General features: G+C 37.1%; 2 protein-coding genes across 2 annotated transcripts; both read right to left on the reverse strand.

Moving 5' to 3' along the window:
- Positions 1-6450: 6450 nt before the first annotated feature.
- On the reverse strand, positions 6451-6837 carry LOC145949992 (uncharacterized). Its single transcript, XM_083060903.1, has one exon. The coding sequence runs from the start codon at positions 6835-6837 to the stop codon at positions 6451-6453; it is 387 nt and encodes a 128-aa protein (XP_082917029.1).
- A 2928-nt stretch (positions 6838-9765) lies between these two features.
- Positions 9766-11775, reverse strand: LOC145949993 (uncharacterized). The gene has a single exon (XM_083060905.1). It carries the CDS (start codon positions 11773-11775, stop codon positions 9766-9768), a length of 2010 nt encoding a protein of 669 aa, XP_082917031.1.
- Positions 11776-20296: the final 8521 nt, after the last annotated feature.

Below are 20296 nucleotides of genomic sequence, written 5' to 3' on the forward strand. Positions count from 1 at the left end.
AGTCATTAAATAAAATGTAAAATTCATTAAACTTTGTATTTTTTTAAAATAATTTTTAATTAAAAAGAAAGCGTGTTTAAAAAAATATGACAAAGAGTTTCTCTAATAATTTTTTATGACTCACAATCCTCCATGTGATTCTACCATAATTCATCAATTTTTGCTGATTCTGCGCTATTGCAACTAACAACTGATTCTTAATATGTAGTAAGCTAGTTTTTTCCCATATTCGTATGAAACTCAAACACTACGCTAGGGTCGAGTTCATACGCGAATATTGGCTTTTTCAGTTGTCGTGGAGTAACTACTCTTGATTGTATCATGACAATATGCATATGAACACATGAATTTGATTTTTCAGAGAAAGCGTTAAGTCAATAATTACTTGACAGAAAATCAGACTTGATATATTAAAACTATTTCTATTTGTCAAAAGGTATGTATGTAGTCAGTATTGGTCATGCACACTCTTGGGAAAGAAACAGTGACATGCAAGGAAATGGAAAATGTGATTCGAACAAGATATGTACTATGCAAGATTACAAGAACAAACAAATCACTGAAACAAAGAGTAGCAACGGATGTCTCATATCTTGGATTTTGACTGGTCACGTGCAAGTGACAAATTCATGTAAAGGAAAGGGACATGACTTGGTACGTTAATCTTTAGCGTGCTAGGCGTAACTTCTATCCTTGGTGCTTTTTTGTTCCTTTTAAAAACATTGATAAATAGTGAATTGTGTATATATTTCTCTAGACAAGGCATGTGTTGTGCACTTCAAATCATATTTAGAAAAACAAACAATAATAAATCCTTCTGTTGGATCTAAACAGAAAACAAAGATAAAACAAAGCTTCCACTCTTGCATGCTGGAAAGTTCTTTATTAGTCTAGACTCTAGATAGTTATGTCATTGAAAATTTTATTGTTTTCATATTTTAACAAATTATAGTTAATAATAATGGATAAAATATGTTTTTAATTTTTCTAATATTTTTGAACTTTTGTTTTTGTCTCTCAATTTTTTTTTTTGTTTTATTTTGGTCTTTCAAATTTGAAAATGTATAACTTTTTATGATTGTTTTTGTGTTATCTTACATACTTTGATGACCAAAAGTTGTGTATTTTCAAATTAGAGAAACTAATTAAAACATAACAAACAAATTGACGCAATAGTAATAGTGATAATTGGTGATGATAGTAGTGATAATGATGTGACACATGATAGTGATAATGATAATAATAATAACGACAATGATAATAATAGTGACAAGTTTGAGATATATAATTAAAAAGAGAGAAGAAAAAAGAATAAAAAATACATTACATCAATATGATATGATAAACATTGATTTTAATAAGATATGACAATTATCTTATCCAACCATATCAATCATATGATTATCAATGGACCATAATAAGAATAATTAGATTTGTCAAAAAAAAAAAAACTTAATCCAATGAGTGGTATCCCCAAAATAAATATCAAAAAAAAAAAATTGAGCCAATTTGTCTTGGTTTGACTGGAAGGTTTAGGTTAGATCCATGATTTTTATACATGATATTATTTTTTTAAAAAAAATTTAAATAAAGATAAAAAAAGGTTTCAATTTGACCCTAAGTAAAAAAAAATAAGTATTTTATAAGAAATTTGAATCAAAATAAACTGATCCATTTGATTTAATAAAAAAAATATAATTTGTGTTTAATAAATACATTTGGTTTAAAAGTTTAGATAATCAATATATTTTTTTAATCAGCAAGCAAAAATTATATAAATTGAAATGGTATAAGGGTACCGGAACCCTTTTACAAATCATGTACCTAGAAGTAAACAACTCCTAATATGATTCATATGGTTAAATCCTGTTTAAACTCCTAGGATAATAAATAATAGTACCTAACCATCTAGTTGATCATTCCTACCACTATAGTACTAACATTTACAACTTTAATATCTATAAAGTCTTCAACCATACAACTGTTAGGCCAGTGTAAAAATGCAACTCCTTAATCAATACATAATAATCTCTTAGGTCACATGAGAAAAAAAAAATTAAATATAGACAAATTTAAAAGTAAAATTTAAATGATAATCTAATACTATTTTTTTATTCATGAAAACCCAACACAGTTAACAAAAGAGTTTATCCTCATGCATCTTACCCAACCAACTAAATTAGTTACTACCTTGATAAATGATAATTTAATACTATAATCGTGTTAAAAAAATTAAAATTAAATGAATTAGGCACGGGCCTAACATTGCACAGGGTAGGTTTGTTGCTGCATGTGTCATGAGATTGAACTTATAACATTATAAAAAGATTTAACTTTGTACCTGTCTAAAGGATACACCAATAATCCTTTCGTATTCTGAGGGCCGAACGAGTGCTCCGAACCAATATTCCGGTATGGGGGAGGTACCTGCAAAAGGCACTCCGACGCTCAAGTCAGGACAAAGCGCAGATATCGATAGCAATTAATGAACAGTGACCTTACCTCGTGACAAGAGCTATTTATACTGACATTTATGGGTCCGGACTTCCATGGGCCCTGTAACAAGATTACCAGATTAGGTAATACGCTCCTAATCGGCTTACGGGTATGCTTAACCCTTAATCCTTAATTATGGGTACATTCTTACCTCTATTAGTAGGAATCTGAGTTCATAGATCACTTGGTAGCCGAACGGCATTCGGCCACCTGGTTCGGTCATTCAGGTGCCGATTGGGTGTCGGCTATCAGGTGGCCGAGTGGCCGAACCAGGTGGCCGAATGGCCTTACTAGTACACTTGCCCCCTAGCCTTGCGTAAGGGTTACCTTTTGCAAGGGTACAAAGATTAAGTGTAGTTGTGGAGGAAGTCGAAAAGTTGGATGGATCTACATCGTTGGATTTTGAAGATCAGGCAGTTACACTTTTTCTGAATTTTGAATTTTCCCGCCCTTTTTCTTTGCTATATATAGAGATGCGTGGTGGGGTCTTTCCTCCGTATTGCTCTCAGCCGAATAGGGTTATCTTTTAGCAGGTTCAAGGTTTGAGCAACGCGTGTCGAGTGACTTTCAATCTTGGACTCTCTTGGTAAGTTTATTTGAATGGCTACTTCTTCCGAGGGCTCTTCGGTTAGTGTGGCTCGGTCGGCGTCATCCGAGGGGTCGTCGTCCAGGGCTTCGGGGCCGAATACGGATAGGTCGAGCGAAAATGCAAGTACAGGAGAAGAGGCCTCAACTAGTGGGAGTGAAGAGGTGCCAACCAAAGCGAGGCGTGTCTCAAATCGGCAAAGATATGGACCATCGGGAGTTCCTGGGTACGAATGGGTAAACGGAGAAGTGACTTCGTATTATTCCCGGTATCGAGATACGGACATGATCACAAATTTGCTGGAATATACGAAATGTTTGACCTTTGATGCTCGAGAGGAGCCATATCCGATCGGGGTTCGGGCATGCCGAAACGATGCTTTTCCCAATCCGGACACTGTGTGCTTGGATAAGCAAGACGAGAGGATGGCTTCGTTCTACATGTATGACTGTCTTCTCCGAGACTTAAAGGTGAAGTTGCCTTTTGACGAATTTACCATGGGAGTGCTTCGGGTTTTGAATGTTGCGCCGACCCAATTACACCCTAATAGTTGGGCTCAACTTCAAGGTTTCAAGCATTTATGCGTATGTATAAATATTAGGCCGTCACCTTTGCTTTTTCTATCTTTTTATTCGTCCCGTCCTTCCGATTTGGCCAAGTGGCTATCTCTTAGCCGAGTAGGGACTCGGTTATTGTTGGATAGTTTTACTTCGTCGTATAAGAATTTCAAAGCTGGGTTTTTTAGAGTGACTGTCCGACCGAATGGAAGACGTTTCTTCTTCGGGGCTGACGGCCGAAGTCTTTTTCCTTTGAACTGGACGCACGCCCCTCGTCCCTATGATGTGGTGCCGGATGAGCTTCTCACGGCCGAAGAGCAACGGGATTTGCAGTTTTTACTTCGGCTTCCTCGGCGCTTGCCGACGAGGTCGTTGATAAATGTGGTTGACTCTCCCAAATGGGATAGTGACTTAATAGGTACGTGATTTTCCCATTTCGGCCTTTGTCTAAATTCATATTGATGTTCATTGGCTTATTCATGCAGGAATCATGGTGAAGAGTGGAGCCGACGAGTTTAACATTCGTAACCTTCTGGCCGGGCGGATTCGACAGGCTAAGGCCTCGGGAGCCATAGGCAGTTCGGTAATTGCCCAAACGCCTCGTCCTGCCGGTGACAACCGAACCCCTCCTACTCCCGAACGGAAGCGGAGAAAGGTGAAGAAAGGGAAGGAGGTCGCTCATGAAGGGTCGAAACGGAAAAACAATGAAGAACGGCCCGAGAAAGCCAAGAAGTCCAAACAGACCATGTCTTCTCCTGGCGGGACGACTATATGTGTGCCCCCCATGATAATGTCAAGGGCTTTTTTGAGTGAAGAAGTTTCGGCCGAGATGCTGGTTCGGCCAAGCACCATCTCGGATAATGGTCGGGAGTTTCTGGACCAGTTAGATGTTGCGGCCAAGTGGAAGTATTTTTGTGAGGTGCAATCTCGGTCAATGGCACTTGCACACCATCTCGCCCTGCAGCCATTCGGCGAGTTGGTGCAGTTGAGACAAAGAGTTGAGGATGCCGATAGGGCAACAGCCGAGGCTGTGGCAACTGCCGAGGAAGCGCTAGAGAGGAATCGGCAACTCGCGGCCGAGCTGGATGTTCAACGGCGCAACAATGACACTCTTCGGCTGGACATGCAAAAGGCTGCAAATGAAGAGAAGCGCCGATTGGAGGAGGCAAAGGCAGAGTTGGAAAGGGTGAAGGAGCAGGCCAAGGACCGTATTGTGGCCCAACATGAAGCTGGCTTCCGTCATGCCCTTCGGCAAGCGCAACATTTCGGCCGTTTCCCGGAGGACTTTGAATTTGACATGTCAAAAGACTTTTACCAAGGTTCTATCATGCCTTTTCAAGATATGCCCGAAGGGGCCACTCCTGATGGTGACGCACCGAACGATGATGATGGCGAGGATGAGGAGACTCATGCCGCTTCAGATGGTGACACTGAAATTCATTAAGAGTCGCGACCGACTCAGGAGGACGAGCCGGAGGTACAAGGGAATGCTGATGACAATGTCGAAGAGTAGTCTTGTAGGAAACTTAGGCTTCTTGTATGTCGGGCCGATAGAGCCTTTTTAACATTTTTTTTTTTTTTGCTTGTAGAACTTGGCCGATAGAGCCTATTCCTTCTATGAATGAAAGAGTACTTGTTGAAGAAACTTGTGGTTTGGACTATATATATATATATTTTTTTTTTTATAGCAATGCCGAGTGGGTTATTTGGCTTGTTTGTCTTTAAGCAATGCCGAGTGGGTTCACTCGGCTTGCCTGTCTTTTTGAGCAATGCCGAGTGGGTTCACTCGGATTGCTTGTCTTTTTGAGCAATGCCGAGTGGGTTTACTCGGATTGCTTGTCTTTTTGAGCAATGCCGAGTGGGTTTACTCGGATTGCTTGTCTTTTTGAGCACTGCCGAGTGGGTTTACTCGGATTGCTTGTCTTTTTGAGCACTGCCGAGTGGGTTCACTCGGATTGCTTGTCTTTTTGAGCAATGCCGAGTGGGTTCACTCGGATTGCTTGTCTTTTTGAGCAATGCCGAGTGGGTTCACTCGGATTGCTTGTCTTTTTGTGCAATGCCGAGTGGGTTCACTCGGACTGCTTACCTTTTTGAGCAATGCCGAGTGGGTTCACTCGGATTGCTTGTCTTTTTGAGCAATGCCGAGTGGGTTCACTCGGATTGCTTACCTTTTTGAGCAACGCCGAGTGGGTTCTCTCGGCTTGCCTGTCTTTTTGAGCAATGCCGAGTGGGTTCACTCGGATTGCTTGTCTTTTTGTAATTCCGAAGGCACATCCTTGGCCGAATGGGGTCATTCGAGAGGGAAGCCTTGTTGCGCGATTCCGAAGGCACATCCTTGGCCGAATGGGGTCATTCGGGAGGGAAGCCTTGTTGTGCGATTCCGAAGGCACATCCTTGGCCGAATGGGGTCATTCGGGAGGGAAGCCTTGTTGCGCGATTCCGAAGGCACATCCTTGGCCGAATGGGGTCATTCGGGAGGGAAGCCTTGTTGTGCGATTCCGAAGGCACATCCTTGGCCGAATGGGGTCATTCGGGAGGGAAGCCTTGTTGTGCGATTCCGAAGGCACATCCTTGGCCGAATGGGGTCATTTGGGAGGGAAGCCTTGTTGTGCGATTCCGAAGGCACATCCTTATTGTAATCAGTGGAAGATAAAACGTGTTGAGTTAAACTGCTTCTCATTAATAGGTGCCTCGTTAAAAACCTTATCGGCCAAAACCCCTTTTCACTTTTTTGTAAGGGGAGAAAAGACCGATAAGGAAAAGAGTGCACCGAGAAAATATGCTGTGATTACAATGTTTGAATTCAAAAACCTAGCTAAAATACACTTTCAGGTGAGACGAATTCCATGTTCTTGGAATGACCTTGCCCGACAGTTCCTCGAGCTTATACGCTCCATTGTCAAGGTTATGGCGAATACGAAACGGGCCGTCCCAATTAGCCGCCAGCTTGCCTTCCCTAGGATTGCGTCTCGCCGACCCTTGAACCCTCCACACGAGGTCTCCTACCTGAAACTCCCTCTTGACGAGTGATGAGTTGAATCGCCTTGCCATTCGCTGTTTGCAAGCTTCCACCATAATCTGAGCTTGGGCACGAACTTCATCGACCATGTCAATTTCGGCCCGGAGGGATGCCTCATTGCTGTCTTCATTGAAATATTGCCTCCGAAACGATGGCTCTCCCACTTCAACAGGAATCATAGCATCCGTACCATACGTTAGCCGAAAAGGAGTTTCTTTTGTTGTTGACTGTGGTGTGCACCGATAGGCCCATAGGACCTCCAGCAGCTCTTCGGTCCAAGCTCCTTTGGCGTCGCCTAAGCGTTTCTTCAACTCACCAAGAATAACCTTATTTGCTGCTTCAGCCTACCCATTTGATTGTGGGTGTTCGACTGAGGTGAAGCGGTGTCGAATACCCAAGTCTTCCACAAACTTGTTGAGCTTGCGATCTGTAAACTGGAGTCCATTGTCAGTGATGATGGCGTATGGTATTCCGAAACGCGTAATAATGTTCTTCCAAAGAAACTTCTGAACATTACTTGCCGTAATGGTAGCAAGTGGCTCGGCCTCAATCCACTTTGTAAAGTAATCAACTGCTACCAACAAGAATTTGCACTGGCCCTTGGCTATGGGGAATGGGCCGAGCAAGTCCATGCCCCACAGAGCAAATGGCCAAGGCGAGCTGATAGTATGAAGCTGTTCTGCCGAGGCGTGGATCAAATTTCCATGCTTTTGACATTGAATGCATTGTTTGACGAATTGTGCACAATCACTCTTGAGGGTTGGCCAATAATAACCTGCCCTTAACACTTTTGCTGCGAGGGTTCGTCCACCTGAATGTGATCCACAAATGCCTTGATGAATCTCCCGTAATACATAATCAGATTGTGCCGAGTCTACACATTTGAGTAACGGGGTTGAGAAACCCCTCCGGTACAATTGTCCTCCTATGACCGAATATCTAGCAGATTTAGTCCGTAGGTTTTTAGCGGATAAAGGTTCATCCGGTTCCTTGCCATGGAGAATGAAATTAAGAATTTCGGTCATCCAAGATGTATCGGGTGATTCTGATCCTGTTTCTTCTACCACCATGCTATCGGTCATAGCGGTGCTTGGAGTGGGTAATTCTAGGTGCAAGGTAGTTCTTAGCTGACCTGGTTTTCTGGAACTGCTTGCTAACCTGGCTAGTTGATCGGCTCGTTCATTGTTTTCTCTTGGCGTGTGTCGTACTTGTATTTCATCGAACTTGGAGCACATGTTGTGGAAGAGGTGATAATAACGGAGCAGGTTGGGATCCTTTACTTGAAAGTGATTGTTAACTTGCTCCGACACAATTTGTGAATCTGTCCAGCAAATTAAACGCCGAACCCCAATATCATCTGCCAATCTTAGCCCTGCTAATAGCGCCTCGTATTCGGCCTGATTGTTGGAGGCTCGGAATCCGAAGTGCATTGACTGCTCAAGGATAATCCCCTTTGGTCCTTCAAGAATTATGCCTGCCCCGCTGCCAACGTTGTTCGAAGAGCCATCAACATGCATTGTCCATTGATCGCTTTGGAATTGACCACTAGGTTGCAACTCATTAATGAACTCAGCCCAGTGTTGTGATTTAATCGGCCCCCTTGGTTCGAATGATATGTCAAACTCCGACAGTTCAACGGACCATGCCATCATTCGGCCTGCGAGCTCGGGTTTCCGTAAAACCTTAGCGATAGGACAGTCAGTTCGAACCACAATCTTATGTCCCTGGAAATATTGCCGCAATCTCCGAGCCGTGTGAACCAATCCGAGTGCCACTTTTTCAAGTAATTGGTACCGACTCTCCGAGTCTTGCAACATGCGACTGATAAAATAAATGGGCACTTGAGTTTCTTTTTCTTGTATCAAGACTGAGCTAATGGCTTCCTGGGAGACACACAGGTATACCACAAGGGCCGATGATGGGTCGGGCTTAGAGAGTATTGGGGGCGTTCCGAGACGCAACTTCAACGCTTGAAAAGCCGTTTCACACTCTTCAGGCCATGCGAATTTCTTTGTTTTTCTTAGAAGTTTCAGGATTGGTTTTGCTACTTCTGTGAGGCATGGGAGAAACCTTGACAGAGCTGTAAGCCGACCAGCCAATCGTTGTACTTCTTTAACATTTTGAGGACTTCGCATTTCGATCACGGCTCGGCACTTATCAGGGTTGGCTTCAATGCCTCTGGCCGAAAGCATGAAGCCAAGGAATTTGCCGCCTGCGACTCCGAAGACGCACTTTTCCGGATTGAGTCTCATGTTATAATGCCGAATCTAGTGGAAGATCTCACTCAAGTCTGTGATGTGATGATTAAGGTTATTGGATTTGACAACCATATCGTCCACATAAACCTCCATATTTTTGCCGATCTGACTTTTGAATATTTTGTTCATAAGTCGTTGATACGTTGCACCGGCGTTCTTAAGGCTGAATGGCATTACTCGATAACAATAGTTAGCCGAGTCGGTGATAAAAGCCGTCTTCTCCTCATCCTGTGGGTGCATTTGGATCTGATTATATCCTGAATAGGCATCGAGAAATGTCAACATGTTGTGCCCCGAGGCACCATCAACCAGACGATCAATGTTGGGCAAAGGATAAGCATCCTTTGGGCAGGCTTTGTTCAGGTTGGTGTAATCCGTGCACATTCGCCATTTTCCGTTTGGTTTTTTGACCATAACTACGTTAGCGAGCCATGTTGTGTATTGTACTTCCCGGATGAACCTTGCTTCAAGTAGTTTGGCCACTTCATTTTCAACCGCTAGTTTCCTTTCGGTGCCCATCTTCCTTTTTCGTTGGGCTATAGGCTTGGCCTCTCGGCAAACAGAGAGCTTGTGGCACATAACCTTAGGATCGATGCCTGGCATATCTGAGGGGATCCATGCAAAAAGATCTCCGTGCTTCTGAATGACCCTGCTTAACGCACGGCGATCTGATTCAGATAATCCGGCTCCCAAGTACGTGACTTGCGATGTATCGGGGCCGATCCGGACTGCAACTTTTTCTTCTATTGACTCCATTCGCTCATCTGCATTCATTCTTGGATCCAAGTCCCATGCCGAGGATTTATCTGCTACCATAGGGTTTACCACGTGAACTCTCCTTGACTTCGATTACTTTTCTTCTACGGGGGCTACTCGCAAACTAGCGAAGTAACATTCTCGAGCTGCCTTTTGGTCGGCATGCATTGTAAGAATTTTTCCCTTGTCGGATGGAAATTTCATTGCGAGATGTGGTGTTGAGACAATAGCTCCCAACCTATTCAATGACGGCCGACCGAGGAGAATGTTGTAGGAAGTATTAGCATGTACCACTATGTACTTAACTTGGATTTCCTTGTACTCTTGCTCGTTGACACCGAAGCGAGTGAAAAGCTTAATGTACCCCTTGGTACTGACTCTTTCTCCCGAGAATCCAACCAAGGGATCATCGTATGGCATGAGTTCTTTTTCTGAGATTCCCAACTGCTTGAAGGTATTCCAGTACAAAATGTCGGCCGAACTGCCCTGATCCACCAAGGTTTTCTTGATTATGCAATTGTGGATTTCAACACTAATTACCATTGGATCGTCTTGTATGGGATCGATCCCTTGGAAGTCAGCGTCAGTGAAGGTTATAGCGGGTAACCTTCGAACAGGTTGCCGACTGACCATATTGACCGACCGGACGGCGCGTAAATGCCTCTTTTGCGCCGAAGAGGTTGAACCTCCTCCCGCAAATCCCCCTGCGATGGTGTTGATGACTCGCCTATGGGAAGATGTCGGCTCATCTTTCCTCTCACGTGATCTGCTTCGCTCGCGGCGAGGTCTATCGGCGCGATTTTGCCGAGGTGGGTCATGTCTAGGTTGACGTTGGCGTTGCGAATCAGATCGATCCACAAACTTATGAAGCTGCCCTTGCTTGATTAAATCTTCAATTTTATCTCTGAGGGCCGCACACTCTTCGGTAGAGTGCCCCCTATTGCGATGGTACCGACAAGATTTACTAGTATCGGCGCGCGGTGGCGTGGCAGCTCTTTTTGGGACGGCCAGAACCTCCGATGTCAGAGCTTGTTCAAGGACTGCAGCGCGGCTTGCATTGAGTGGAGTGTAGTGAGTGTACTTCGGACCCCGCGTTGGCCGATCCCGAAGAGTGATCTCCTTACCTCGCCCCCGATAGGATGGTTCCACCGGTTTTTCGGGCTTTCCCGACGGTTCAACTCGGGCTTGATTTCGGAACTCGGCCAACTCCTCCATCTGCATATATTTATCTGCTCTTCTTCGCAGGTCGTTAATATCTGTAGGAGGTTTCTTGCAAAGGCTATTGACGAATGGCCCCGGCTTTAGCATTGTGGTCAGATGATGAAGCGCTACGGCCGGGTTGAGGTCTCGAATTTCTAGGGCTGCCTTATTGAACCGATCCATGAACGCACGAAGCGTCTCCTTCTTGTCTTGCCGAAGGCTGACTAGTGACAGAGAGGTCAAGCTATGGGGACGGCTTGTCGCGAACTGGATAGTGAACTGTGACGACAAGGTGCTGAAAGAATCGATTGAATTGGGAGGTAGTCGGGTGAACCAACTCAAGGCCCTACCTTTGAGAGACGTTGGGAAAATACGACATAAAGCAGCGTCGTCCGTAGTGCTCAAGGTTACCTGCGTAAGGAAAATATCGAGATGTTCATCAGGGTCAGTGGTACCATCATACTTATCGATAGGTAAAGATTTCCAATTGTCCATCAAAGAGAGTTGCATGATGGATGAAGTGAATGGGTGTCGGTGCGATCCGATAGTTGCCAAATCTGTGGGTCGGCCTACTGTTGGTATGACCGAAGGGAATTTTTGAGGTGCCACCGCCGAGGCATGAGGGGCCGAGGTGTGTATTGCCTGGGATTGATATGACCCCTGGGTTTGCGTGTTAGTGGCCTGAGTAGGTTTCCACGATGAATCTTGATTTCTCAACGCCTCATTCTCGGCTCTCAAGGCTGAAAGCTCCCTCGCATCCTTTTCTCGCTGCTGCTTCATTGCCTCCATCTCTCGCTTCAGCAGTCGAACAGTCTCCGAAAGATCAGTTTCATCTACCACTTCCACATGCTCTTCTCCTTCGGCTTGATGTTCTTCCATGTTCGTTCTCCTAGTTATCGCCATTGCTTTCGCTCAGTTGATCTTTTAGAATCGTTTCGGTTCGGCCCCACGGTGGGCGCCAAAATGTACCTGTCTAAAGGATACACCAATAATCCTTTCGTATTCTGAGGGCCGAACGAGTGTTCCGAACCAATATTCCGGTATGGGGGAGGTACCTGCAAAAGGCACTCCGACGCTCAAGTCAGGACAAAGCGCAGATATCGATAGCAATTAATGAACAGTGACCTTACCTCGTGACAAGAGCTATTTATACTGACATTTATGGGCCCGGACTTCCATGGGCCCTGTAACAAGATTACCAGATTAGGTAATACGCTCCTAATCGGCTTACGGGTATGCTTAACCCTTAATCCTTAATTATGGGTACATTCTTACCTCTATTAGTAGGAATCTGAGTTCATAGATCACTTGGTAGCCGAACGGCATTCGGCCACCTGGTTCGGTCATTCAGGTGCCGATTGGGTGTCGGCTATCAGGTGGCCGAGTGGCCGAACCAGGTGGCCGAATGGCCTTACTAGTACAAGCTTAAACCCAAACTAAAAGTTAGTACATGACAAGGGGTTTGAGTGATTTGTAAATTTAAACTCCTTTGACGTCATTATAGCTAAACAAAGAAAAGATTGATGATCACTAATTTGTACGTATGTTGTACATGAAATCTAGAAAATCTTGACTGGTATGTGAACAAATTCATGGTGTGTAATAGAATTAGAAATGAAGGAATATAAAGTCCGTAATTATTACGCAAAGGTTAACCACTTGAAACCGTGTTTTATGCACACCTTTTTCTAGTCCTATGGAGGATTAGAAGTGATTTCGGATGTGTTTGGGGAAAATTAATTTACAAGCTAATTCAAACTTGTAAGCAATAAGTTAAGGGTTAAAAATCCATAAATTTTTTAAGTTATAAGTTAACTGGTTTTGGTTGAATCGAAAATTTTGATAAGGTAATCGGTAAACGTAAAATGATTTAAAAACATATTTAGTTATTTAAAGTTGAAAATAAATTTTAAATAAACTAATAAGGATAAAAAAAAAGTTAGCAACTTGTAAGTTAGTTTATTATATCACTTTTAGTAACTTATATGTTAGAAACTACTAAAATAAGTTTGCATAATAAATATGTTTATTTTGATATTAAATTTTATAAATTAGACAAATTAGCTTATAAAATATCTTGTTGAACACAGCTTTTAATTTCGTATTAATATTTTAAATTTTCATTTTAGACTAATTTATCTCGATGAAATGAAAAGTAAAATTTAATTAAAGATTATTGTCAAACACAATTTTAAATTAAAAATTACAAATGATAATTAAAATCTTCTTCAATATTGAATTGAGAAATTTTATTAAATTCATTAAATTTAAAAGAAAACATGATATGATATGATATTATATTAAAAATTAAAGAAAAATGAAATCACTAAATTATATTTTTATTAAATCCCTTAATAACTTTATTGAATTTTTGTAAATAAATTTTCACAAAATAGTTGGCACTTTCATTTATTCTCCTTGCCCCGGCTTCATACCAACTATCTCCAGCAGTTGATTTTTCAAACCTCCATGCTCCATCCATATTTTCAATTTATTTAATAGAAAACCTACTTCTTCTTAAAAATGGGTAATTTAAAGGTTTGAAAAAAGAAACACAAGGGTTCTTATCACATCATTATTGTACGTGTTTCACTTAAAGTTCCTTTAGTTTAGATAGGAACATTATCCAGGCTTTAGTTTGACCCCTTTAATTATTTGTTTATTTTTGCTTACTTTCAACTGAAAAAAATAAAATACCATAATAACTTTTTTTTTTTTCTTTCTAAAGTGCTATATACTTTAATTGACTAGAAGGAAACAAAAGTTGAGTTGGTCTTAAGAGTCCCACCTTCTAATAATTATTGGAATGTCTTAAGATCCACAGCTGTTATTACTTCTTCAACTGATTACTAAAAAGTTGAACTTTTGAGGGTGACCAGAACTACAATCATTGCAGTACATAAACAAAAAACATCATATATTAACATTAATTCGGGACAGGATAAGATTTTGTTCAACTTTAATTAAGGATAGTCAAGATTTTTTATTTTACAATATTTTGTAACAGTTTTTATTTTGTCATATAATTAAAATTTTCTAACTTACCGACAAAAGTTACCTTATTCACTATGTTTTTCAATTCAACTTTTAGAAACGCCAATCGATTATTTAAAGGGTTTTTAAAAGAAAAATATTCATTATTAAGACCTATAGTTTTTACTTTTGTAGAGAAATAATCACAAACAAACAAATTATTGATTACCTCGATCTATCTCCGAGTATGACGACAAAGACTGTCATTTTTGTCAAACATTATATTTAGGTATTGATTGATCTTTTCTTTTATATATCTATATATATATATATATATATATATATATATACGTGTGAGGTGTATTTAATGATAAATTTTTTTATGGAAATAAAATAAATAAATTTTAAACCACACAATCGTGCATTAAATAATCAAGACTGAAAATTAGATAAAGTAATTTGACCACTTAGATTTTCTGTAAGACTTTTGTATTTTAATATTAATTTTTTGCAGTACGATTTAATGGTCAATATTTATTTTTCTTATTTTAATAAAAAATTTATGTGATATGTCTTTTATATATAGAGAAAGAAAGGGAAGACAAAGAATTTAATTTTGATACACTCTATATAAATATTTTTATCTTGTAAAATAATAGTTAAAATAAATAATTTTAAAATAATTATTATAAAATTTGACAAATTCTAACTTTTTTTTTTTTTGAAAATTATGTGAACAAGAGATCCAACTTTATGAGAATTCACAATATTGAGAGATAGAGTAAAAGTTTTACATTTTTAGTTTATTTTAATTAAACTTAATTGATGGTATTTGGTTTTAATATATTATTAGTATAAAGATGTTTAATTTGTAGAAAATAAAAATTAATTTATATATAATTTTAAAAATAATATTATAAAATTAACAAATTTTAATTATATATCAATTCATGATGCATGACTGCATCTAAAACTCTAATTAGATTGATATAGTTTAATTTTATGATTGCAAAAGGTTTTATATACACTTTATGTGAGTGCAAGTTGTAGAGTAATTAATGTATTTGACCAAGTCTGCATACATGAATCTGTATCTCTCTTTTTATTTAATGATTTTATGTGACTTTCCATTTATTATATTGTTTTGTTTGAGCATGAAAAATTCCTTAGAATAGTATGTCATAAAACATCAAGCACATGACCTGATCAGTGATCATTAAATCTTTTTTGGATAAAAGAATGTTATTTTATAATAATTTTAGTTAAGTATGGCTGCTATAACAAAGACATTGATAATGTATGTACCGGTAATCATTAAAATAAGATATTGAGTCTTTATATAAACTCATATTAATGTAATGTATTGCATAAAACATGAGTGTCATAAACATTTCTCTAAGTAATTATACTATATTGGTGTCAAAAAAGAAGTAATTATATATATATATATATATATATATATATATATATATATATATATATATATATATATTCTTTCAACTTGAAATCATTGATTCTTATACGAGGAGTTGTGCGTTTCGATGTTAATAGATGTTATAACTAATAGAATAATATAAAGTCAGTTATTAGATATGCAATGAGTTATTTAGAGGGATGTAACATAGATCAGATTCATGCCTTCTACGTATGCAAAGTGATATTTTTGGGCCATTTAAAAGAGTAAGCAATTAAAACCTTTGTCGAGAATTAAATTATAGTCAAATTGATGTTTTCGAGACTATCCTCTAAGAAAAATTGTGTGAAAACGTTGATTTAATGTAAGAAAGAGCAATAACTGAATGTTATGGAAGACCACAAGTCCACAACCCAATGTTCTATGAGGGACGTGAATCTAATAACCATATCTTACAATTACCATAAATCTCAAAATAGTTACAACACCACAATTAGCTATTGATAGTTTGATTGATAAGTTGATTGTTTTCAACGTTATAGAAGAATATGATTAACTTCTTGGACGAGAAATTTTATAAATTTAAAATTTTTTATATTCAAATTATTTTAATTTTAATTTCTATTATTTTTAAAATATTTTGTTTGAATAAGTTAATTTTAAAATTTTAAATTTTTAGTTTAGATATGATAATTTAATTCCACTATGCTAATGTTAGAACAAAATAAGGTAGCTCCAGAATACTCGAAACTTGAGGGTACTCGAAACCTGAGAGTACTCGAAATCGTGGGGGATCGGAAAACAGTAAAAGAGAGCTTTGGAAACATGCGAAGTATAAGAAGAATCGGGACACACTCGAATACATCTTTCGCGAAGCACTCGAAATCTTTGAAACTCTGCCACTCATAAAAATGTTTCGCAGCTTCGCAACCTCTCAAAGAGAAAGAGTTAGAAGAGACATGGTTAGAAACAGACGAAGCACTTGAAAGTCTCGAAACCCGGCCATTCATGAGCATGCTTCGCAACCTCTCGAAATGAAGGAGTTAGAAGAGAGACGGTTAGATACAAGTCGAAGTAAATCGAAGGGATAAATATAAGAGACTACAGAGCGGTTTGGGGGTTATAAACAGTTTTGGAAGTTATTAGAAGACGTGCATAAAAGACCCCATGATATGGAAGTTTAAAACGGTTATACCATTCATGGCACGACATATACAGTTATTATGATTCCTCAAATCTCCATAAATTAATGAGTCGTGCTCATGAAAAAGGGTCAGAAATAGTGTACTCACGAAAGCTCACAAACACTCTCTGCCTGCGCATATATATGGCTCTTGTGTACGAGACTGCTGAGTATGATTTCTTGACCACTTTTTTTTTTCTTTGTAGTTTAGGTCTAGTTTAGTTTAATGTAGTTTGTTAATCACTCATTATTATCCTTATGCACTGTAAGTTTTTCATTATTGAATGAAGGATATGATTTTCGCAATCAATATACGTGTTGTTTATTCGATTCATATTAATGTTCATATGCATGAAATTGATTGTATGATAAATATCGATGAACAACTGGAGATTCTTGTATGTTAATTAAGCAAGTATAATTGTACCCTAAATAATTAACTCTGTATGTTGCGTGTATGATTCATCAAGGAAAAATTGTAAGAACTTATCGCGTTTTACATGCCTAAAGTGAAATATTGCTAGTTCAGATAAAAAGAACCTACAAATGAAAATCACCACAAATAACTAAAATTGATTTTAAAAATATATTTATATGTGAGATTTTTAAATTAAATTTTATAAAAATAAATTTATGTCAATTTTAAAATATTTAATAATTTTAAAAATCAATATTAGATAATATTTAATAATTTTAAAATTATTTTTGAATATTCAATAATTAAAAGAATAAAGAGATAAGAAATAAGATAATTTATATAAGTGAAATAAGAAAATATATATGAGAAATTTCAAATTCTTACATTTTTTGGGAGAATTTGAAATTCTATTATCATAAAGAATTTCATAAATGTTTGGATTTCAAATTTTTTGTAAACTCTCTATCTAAACAAAGTATTTCACTTTAAGAAATTTGAAATTATTCAAATAAATAAATTACTCTATTTAAATTCTCCATCCAAATAACTACGATGAGAATGAAAGAGAATTATACTCACATTTTATCATTAATAAATCAGTTATCTATTCATGAAATGAATTATAAAAAAAAATCTAATTTCATATTTGAACTAAAAACTATATAAATCGAATCTAAAATAAATCTAGAAATAAAACCCTAAAAGAGAAATATATTATTTAATCAAATATGAGTTAATTCCCTAATTCAAATTCAATTTTACATTAAATACCAAGTCATATATAAAATACTTTTTTAAGATATTATCCGATCAAATTTAAACTAATTCCCCTCGTTAAATCCAAATTTAAGAAAACAAGCCTAATTAATGACATTAAAGCCTTACGTCCATTCCTAAAATAATAATAAAAAGTATGAAAAGGAAATGAAATCCCAATACTATAGTATCTCTTTAAATATCGTTGTGCATATTCTTGTGACTAGTTTGACAACGAGTTGAATTGGATCTGAGTATGCATTATCCAAAGGTTTCTGTTATCTGTGTCCATCAATAAGACCATAAAATGTGTGACAATGTGGGATGTTGACCAAAATCATTTGTTGTTAGAGTATTTTGAACAGGTATCAAGGACTAAAGTGTGTTTGAATATCTATTGAAACTACATTTAGTGCGGATCCACAAAATCTTCAAGTCAATTTTAGTGTCTTAATTAGAACGTGTCACGAAAATACAATCACACTAAATTATGGAATTATAATAGGATAATATGTATTCATGTCTTTTATTCAATTATGATACCTGGGTGAGAATATGAAAACTATAAATAAATATTGATCACAAAAATATTACGTCAAATCATTGACATTAATATTAGGGGTGGGCAAAAAAAACTAAACTGAACTGAACTGAACTGGTGGTGAACTGTACTATAAAAAACTGAACTGTTTGTAAAAAAAACTGAACTGAACTATTTAAAAAAAACTGAACTGAACTGAACTGTTATAAAGTTGAACTGTACTGAACTATAAAAACTGAACTGAATTATAAAAATTGAACTATTTTTATAAAAAAATAAAAATTAAATATGTTTAACATGTTATGTCTTAATAGATTAACTCGATAGTTTAATAACCAAAATTTTAGAAAAAAAGTGATTTGAAAAAAAATTGTATCAATTTTGTTGAACTTAACGGATCAATTGAGCTATGTTGAACTACTTATTTTTAGGCTTAAAATTCACTCAGTTTGTTTGACTTAATTTTATATTTTTTTCCTTTGAAAAATTTAAATAAAATGGAAAATAAAGTAAAGTTGACAAATGTGTCCTATTTTGATAGATAAATGAGTCAAAATTGTTCAATTCAAAATATCATAACAGTTTAGTGCAGTTTAAATTGCAGTTCAGTTCAAGTTTTTATAGTATAGTTCAGTTCAGTTCAATGACACAAAAGAATAGTTCAGTTCAGTTCGTCTGAACTAATATTTAGTTTAGTTCAGTTCATATGAACTACTTTTAAGTTCAGTATAGTTTTTATAAGTTCAGTTCAGTTCAGTTCGTTTTGCCCACCCCTAATTAATATAATTTGAGTGGCAGTGAAATGTTAGTACATACCCTTCATTGTTTATTATTAAATGAGATTTAATATATTTTTCGACATTAAGAGAACTTGTAAGGTCACATAGTGGGTAGATTAATTGGAGTAAAATAACAAAGTTAGACTTTAATTTCACGAGGGAGGAAGTTGTAAGATACGAGTCTATGCATGACTAGCTTATAACTATTTGATTATTTCATTACATCATTGTTATATATAGGACTTGTATCAAATGCTCAAATTTTAGTCACACTTTGCATATATTAGAGTGTGTTTTTTTTCTTCTAACATTTATCTAATAACTAGTAACTTCTAATTTGTGAACATGAGATGTTCATTAATATTCTTATATGGACTATGTAGGTTGTATTTGTGAAAAAGTTACGTTTAATGTAATTTGTTTTTGATCAAATGAGATAAACAAGTTATTTCTACGTTTTATGTATTGGAATGTGTAAAAGTATAAAATACTTTTTAAATGATAAACTAAACACACACATAGAGGTGTCATTATTAATGTGGTGTTTGGTGATTGTTGTGTTGGTTGTTTAATGCTACTATAGGTAAATTTGTGTCTCAAAATTTGTAAATTTTTCATCAATATGCTTGTATGGACTATATAGAGATGTTCATTAATATGTTTGTATGGACTATGTAGAGACACAAAATTATGATTACTTGTGTAACATTGTGAATTTTGTGAGTTTTATTGATTTTATTAAATTTAAATATTGTTGTGATTAGTTGATTAACTGTTGTATAACTTTAAAGGTTCACAATCCTAATGAGTTATGTTGTTTGGGGAGTTGCTCTATGTAAATGTCAAGTTGACCAATAGGAAAGGATATATAATGTCTTTAGAATTATGTATATTGATGACTAAACTATTGAAAGTTGTAGTAGAATGAAAGTTGAGTTGTATGATGTGTAATGTTGAAGTGGTTGTGTTGAGAATGTTTAAGGAATTATGTTAAGTTGTGTTGATTAACTTAGGATTAGAGGATAGAGTATTTAAAAGTTGAATATTCCATTGTGAAGATATTGTGTTGTGGTACTTTACAAGCCTAATTGTTAAAAATCTTTATTGAGAAGTTGACTTTTGAAGTGGATTGTTGAGTCTCATCTAAGACCTTAGTTGAAATGGTATGGGAGTAAGGTCAAACCATACCATCTATAAGTGACCACATTATAGGGGATAGATCAAATTATACTGATTATAAAGCAACCAAATGTTGATCAATATGAGACTAGGTTGAGCCATTCATGTACAAAGTGACTAAATTGAGTAAGGTACAAGGTCGATGGTCATAATCCCTATTAAGTACTAGAAGGAGCACAAT

This window comes from Cajanus cajan, chromosome 7 (genome assembly GCF_000230855.2).
Source record: "Cajanus cajan strain Asha chromosome 7, NIPB_CcT2T_4, whole genome shotgun sequence".
In the NCBI taxonomy this organism is placed as follows: domain Eukaryota; kingdom Viridiplantae; phylum Streptophyta; class Magnoliopsida; order Fabales; family Fabaceae; genus Cajanus; species Cajanus cajan.

What these genes read in the sequence shown, in the direction of transcription:
- LOC145949992 (XM_083060903.1), bottom strand. Translation starts at nt 6,837, where the DNA reads ATGATTCCTGTTGAAGTGGGAGAGCCATCGTTTCGGAGGCAATATTTC.
- LOC145949993 (XM_083060905.1), bottom strand. Translation starts at nt 11,775, where the DNA reads ATGGCGATAACTAGGAGAACGAACATGGAAGAACATCAAGCCGAAGGA.